The following is a 6,181-nucleotide window of genomic DNA, read 5'->3' as shown; positions in this document are numbered from 1 at the left end:
GACATTGAACAGATGTTGATTTTCCATCTGAACCATCAGAATCGTCAGGATTGAAATGTCAACACAAAACCAATGTTGAAACAACATTGAAATACTGATGAAACCTGACACTGACATTGAAATAACATTGATTCACTGTTGTTCTGTCATCGTTGATTGTTGATCTATTTATAGTTGACAAGGTGACAACAATCACGTTGAAAAACCATCGATTTATGGTTGAGCGGGAAATTAAAGCTGCTACCACTTGGACTATTCCGCAGCACCCCTATCACATTGGTACATCCCTCCAGGTAACCATTGTCTTGTACAGTAGAGCGGGACATTAGATTTACTCTCAGCGGAATTGACCGGAGAAGGCATCAGTTCATGCACTGCACTGGCCTGCAGCACGATTAGTATAAGGTAAGAATTAATGACTTTTGTTCTATTCATTATTTCCACGGTTGCATTTGAATAACAGTAAAAAAAAACAAAACAAAAAAACTTGTTAATGTAAAGTTTCGGATAAAATGTGGGAGCCCGAAATTGTGTCTACTTTCATCTTACAATCCGGCAACAAATAAATTGCACTGCAAACAAAGTCTATCAACAAAGAAAACATTTTCGTTTCATACTTTTCCGTTATCTTCCCTTACAAAGCTAGCTTTAACGCTTCGAGGGTTCCTTTGTTCTTGCCGTCGCCTCGGCGCTTGACCCAGACTTTCGCTCTGTAGTTGCTTTTCAGCATAGTACTACAAAAAATTGTAAATCTGTGATATATGATTGATAAGCGTAAAGGTAACTGTATAAATGTGTTCAATGACTTTGTTAATTTTAATGATTGGTGAGCACCCGCTTCGATTCGCACTCAATTCAAACTTTACGCTGCACGCTCACCTAACTTGCGTTTGCACCTTTTGTCCACACGTAAACTGCGTTTAGCATTTACGTGTGGACGAGGAAGACGGAGAAAACGCAGCGTCAAAGGTGTGCGCCTATTTTGACGCCACACTGTGCGCCACGTTTTTGTCTCGGTGCTATGAATTCCTACAATGGCAGACTTATACAAAATACTGTTAATTTTATTATCTTCAGTGTTTAAATGCTTACATATACGGGTTTGCTTGTAATTGTTGCCTATATACATTTTAAGCTATTATTTATTATTTAGTTCAATCAATAGATCAAGTTTTGTAGTGACTATGAAATATATTGTAATTATCTGTTTCCTGTTTATCCTAGACAGGGCAAAAAAGGACTCCAAATTAAAAAAAAGATAAAAATGAAAGACTGGTGCATTGTGCAGTTTAGCACTGGTGGTACAGAAATAGTCCCTAGATCAAGGATAAATGGGGAGAAATTGTCATGGCCTCCATATCCTCCGTGAGACACATTCAGGATCCACGACGCAGTAAAGAGGAGAGTTCATCCTGGTGCAACATGGCTCACCTATGCACCAGTCCGACTTCTAATAAGCCATGGTGGGTATCATCTGGATTGGTGTTGTATACATGTAACAATAACAAGTTTTTCGTGTCCTAATTTATGTCTGGCCATACATTGTGTTTGTACTTCCAGATTTTCACGAAGCAGAACGCAGTCTTCAGAAATATCTAAGTGAACACTGTGATACGTCTGACCTTCAGTCCGAAGCTGAAACTCAGACCAGTCATAAAAGAAAGCACAAGTAAAACTGTTTTTATTTCACAAACATATCTTTGATTGCTAAGAATTTATGATCTTGTCTTTTATACATGTGGAGCTTGCATACTGCAATATCACCACATAATATAGTCCAAAAAGTGGAAGCTTGTAAACTTTTTATAAATGCAAAGCCGTGTACACTTGTGCACTTCAAAAATTCCTTGTATACTGTACCTTCTTGCACATCTCCGTTTCCTGTTTGTGTTGTTATAAATCAAACTGTAACTTTAGGAAAAAATATTCCAAAAGCACATTTGTAATTACTTATGACCGTTTTCAACTTTTTTTTCTTTAGACCAAATCCCCTGTACACATATAGTGACTCAGAGGATGAGCAGCCCACAAAGAAATGGTTTCCCCAGGCCCCTCGAGTGAAAATACCAGGTAATAAAATACTGTCTAGTGTCTTTGTACATATCTGTGTGTGACACAAGGAAACTTTTGATAAGTTGTCTGTATTCTTAAATACTTAAAAAAAAAAAATTATCTTTTTCTGTCAGACCTGACGAGAGCTGTTAACGAACTCCGTGAGGAGGTCAGAGCCATCCGCAATACCGGCTGCAATGAATCGGTAGATGCTGGGGTACTGCCTCTGGATTTGCCCTTGCACAACATTGAGGAGCTAAACAATGCAGAGGCAGCTCTTCAATCACAAGAGGCAAATAAGGCAATGGTAAGTATATAAAGGTTATGTACACTTTGTAACTATAAAGTGTAATAGCTGTCAGATGTGATTTAAATACATAACAACTGCTTGTTGATTAAACACACAAGCACTTGCATACACATTTAAGACATGAGACACGCTAATTCCATCTCTTAAAATGTGTCTATAGGTGAGACGCTTTGCCTTGATTGGAGGGACCACACTGGAGGTGCGAGTCCGCCGTGTAATGGCTTATGCCATTACAAACGAGCTGGCCTCGGTACTAAACTGGGCAGGGGAAAAACCAAGGACCAGACAAAGCAAAAAAGGGCATTTAAAGATACAGCGCTGTGCAGATGCATATTTGGTAAGTTTTACCATTTTTATGGTATATTACTTTGTCTTTCTTAATAACAAAACTTTCATGTCCGGTTAATCTGGAGATGGAGTCTTTGGTCTTTGGCTTGTTTAGTCCACGGGTTGTAGTTTGTACAGCCCGAGGACCCCATGTTTATTTTATTTTAAAGGATACACGGCACACCATGCTAAGACTTATCACTTTTTCCGCTCATAGCTCTTTGGGAATCAAATGCGGCAGTTTGCAGATTTACGCCTGGTGACTTTCATGTTTATCAGCCTAGGAGTTTACATACTTTCTCCCCGCTGAAGACAGTTAACAAGAGCTTATTCATGTGCTCTAATTCACTTATTTTGTGTGTGTGTGTGTGTGTGTGTATTTTTGTCCTAGATGGCCTGACGCAGCAGTTAGGGGCAAACTCTATGTCTGAGTTTGTCTTTGCGCAAGCAGTGCAGAAATGGCTCCGATACGCCCCAGATCGTTTGGGTGGTGCAGGACGCACATCATGCATCCCCATCCCGGAGTAAAAAATTACAAACTTCTGTGAAACATATAAACGTAAATAGGAAACTGTCTTTTAATAAAGTATTTAGCAAACGAAACATGCCTATTGACCTTTTTTTGTTTATTTTTTTTTCTCTGTTACATCACATGCAATGCTTTCTTATTTTAGGATATTGCAGTAGTTTAGTATTGGTTAAAATACCTATAAAGAAAGGTAGATTTCCAGTCATGATTTAACTGTTGTTTTAATAAAAAGCAACTGTGTGAAAGAGGTGGAAAATCAGCACCATAGCTCAACAGTGTTTCAATATCAGAATCTGACATTGTTTCAATGTCAACAGTATTAGAAAATATAACATTGAATCAATGTCAGGTTTCAACATTGATTCAACATCAAAACCTGACGTTGTTTCAACGTTAAAAAAGGGTGCAAGAGTGACGTTAGGTCAACGTCACACTTCAACGTTGATTCAATGACACAGCCTGATATTGACTCAACATTGTTTCAATGTTTTCTTGCTATCTGGGATATCAGCTTGTTAGTGTCGGTAATCGTGGTTGTAGGTATCGTCCGTAGTGCTGCATTAACATCATCTAGTAGACCTTCTGAGGGTACTTCACGTAATCTTGGTAACCGGCTACGGGGCATCCAGGTTTCAAGCTTGGCCATGATCCTATTTTTCAGGTCAGTTCCTCTCGCACTCAACGATCCTTCTCCTATCGCACTTGGGGCTATGTACCCAATCTCGGGTGGGGGTGATGATATCTCCCCCCTGACCTGGCGTCCTGACTCCTCCTTGCCGTAGCATTTGTGTTGTACCTCGTCAATCTCTAGCTGTGAGAGCAGTCCCTTCTTTCGAATGTTGGAACACTGAGCTACTAGTTCAATATATATTTTTTTTTTTCCCCTATGTTAATACTGTCCATATGTACATAGCGCTGCAGAACTGTACCCCCCCAAGCATGTTTACACTGAGTAGGAGATGCTCTGTATCTCATTGTACAACTGTATAGTGACAAGAAAGGCATTCTATTCTATTCTATTCTAAATCCCTGCACTCACTTCTTAATTACCTGGAAGCACCTTAAAGACGACCGGCCCCTCTCAACAGCTGCGACAAATCATCTGGAGAAAAGGTAAGCATAGGAGACCAAACACTGAGGAACAAATCCTCATTTCATCCTATGATAACAGCATTTTCACCATTTCAGCCAATTCCTTTTGCACAATTTGTCTCTTGTGCTCAGGCAACATCTAGGGCCATGAACGCACTTTCACGCCAGGCTGCGTTTCAAAGTGGTGCTCCATGAGAGTCATGCAGCTGGGCAGGGGGAAGAACACATCTGCAAACCGCTGTTGCAATGCAGGAACATCTGCCTTGTGTGAGATGTTCATTACAATGCATCTTAAACACACTCTGTGAAAACTTCATGCCCACATCTTGTTTTTAAGAAAAATCAAACATCTTTGTCCTTGAAGATCATTTCAGAGTTTTTAATGAGCTGCAGGAACCCTGTTCAATGTTAGTGGAGAACAGCCAAGTCTCCTCCTGTGATAAACCTCCACATGTACCACTGAAAACAGTTAAATTACTTTGAATCTGAAATCAGGGCTCAAACTACTTGTTGTGAGACCATTTCTTTATTTTTCAAAGTTCATCAAATATAGGATCAAAACAAATCACGATTTCATAATACAAACTTCAAATCAACAAGAAAAAGGCTGCAGAACATGTGGATCAAAATGAATTCATAAAAAAAAAAAACATGTGGACTTCAAGAACACAGTAAACACACTAAAGTGAAAGGAGGAGCCAAAAATAGAGGTTTAATAGAATTTGAATTTTTGATCTTGTAACAGTTCTTTGCTGCCACTGTGAATACGAATGTGGTCTTTGCCTAATTGAATAAAGGTTACTCTGACTCACTGCTCCATCTTCTGGTACAAACTGGTATTACATGGAAGTACAGCCCAAAACCAGTTTAGCTTGAGTTTCTTTTTTCTGGACATAAAGTCACAGCAGGTGTTGTTTCAAAGCTGGTGGACAGATTTAGTTCATTTTGGAAGATTTAAGAGCAACTGCTGTGAAAATATTTGCAATTTTGGGAGAAAAGGTTCAAGAGAAGAAACAGCAAAAGTTTAAATATGAATGAAGAATTTAAATTTAACTGAGGTACACACATTAAATGAATGCATTTAAAAAAAAGAAGGTAATTTTGGAAACACTAAGAAAGTTCAAATGAAAGAAATTGAAATATATATCCATATCTGCAATTTTGATACAAAGTCTGTTTGGTAAAAAAGACATTCCTATAACTTTAATAATACAGTAACAAGTACAACTACTAAACACTACTGTGTCCTAAGGGAACAAAGGTTAAAATGTAACAGGGATAACATTTTAGAGAATTAAAATCCCTCAAAGGAAAAAACAAACTTGATATACATATCTATACATGAAGCTTCCTAAATGTAACATTCAGGATTATTCACTGCAGGTCCAGAAATCAGAGCTACCTCATCAGATCCAAGTGTGACATCAGCTGACACTCTTTACAGGAGATTCCATCTGAACTCTGTGGAGCCTGATCTCAAGGTTTTTAAGTCTGACCCTGAAACCAGAAGAGGATCTTTCTCTCTCTTCAGATTCATTGTGATCCAGTGATTTCAGTCCTGCATGATCAGGCTGATGTTTGCACAGAGCAGATAATGAAGTGAAGGTTTTTGCACATTGGTAACAGTGAAACAGTTTATTTACAGTGTGAAATCGTTTGTGTTCGGAGTATGAACTGAGATTCCTGAAGCTCTTGTCACACTGGTCACAGCTGAAGTTCACTTCCATGTGTGTACGTTCATGTTTGTTACGATGACCTGATTGTGAGAAGCTTTTGTCACAGTGTCTGCACTTGTATGGTGTCTCTCCTGTGTGGATTCGCTTATGCTTTTTCATTGAGGTCATGTCCAGTGGTGAAGGATGACCCACACT

The 6,181-nt window shown here is 38.9% G+C and overlaps 1 protein-coding gene across 1 annotated transcript; it reads left to right on the top strand.

Annotated features, from left to right (window-relative positions):
- Window positions 1–215: 215 nt before the first annotated feature.
- Window positions 216–3,222, top strand: LOC146673405 (uncharacterized). Its single transcript, XM_085400948.1, has 7 exons — window positions 216–279; window positions 1,371–1,463; window positions 1,561–1,669; window positions 1,982–2,070; window positions 2,187–2,359; window positions 2,523–2,699; window positions 3,081–3,222. The coding sequence occupies exons 1-7, from the start codon at window positions 216–218 to the stop codon at window positions 3,087–3,089; spliced, it is 714 nt and encodes a 237-aa protein (XP_085257074.1). The 3' UTR covers window positions 3,090–3,222.
- Window positions 3,223–6,181: the final 2,959 nt, after the last annotated feature.

This window comes from Rhamphochromis longiceps, linkage group LG3 (genome assembly GCF_057381845.1).
Source record: "Rhamphochromis longiceps isolate RC_006_pf linkage group LG3, R_longiceps_female_GT1.1, whole genome shotgun sequence".
NCBI classification, from domain to species: Eukaryota; Metazoa; Chordata; class Actinopteri; order Cichliformes; family Cichlidae; genus Rhamphochromis; species Rhamphochromis longiceps.
Note: the sequence above shows the minus strand (reverse complement) of the source record. Positions and strands in the feature narration are given on the sequence as shown.

Coding starts and splice junctions, on each gene's coding strand:
- LOC146673405 (XM_085400948.1), top strand. CDS start 216: ATGGTTGAGCGGGAAATTAAAGCTGCTACCACTTGGACTATTCCGCAG. Junction 280..1,370: donor GCAGCACCCCTATCACATTG/GTACATCCCTCC, acceptor ATCCTCCGTGAG/ACACATTCAGGATCCACGAC. Junction 1,464..1,560: donor CCGACTTCTAATAAGCCATG/GTGGGTATCATC, acceptor TTGTACTTCCAG/ATTTTCACGAAGCAGAACGC.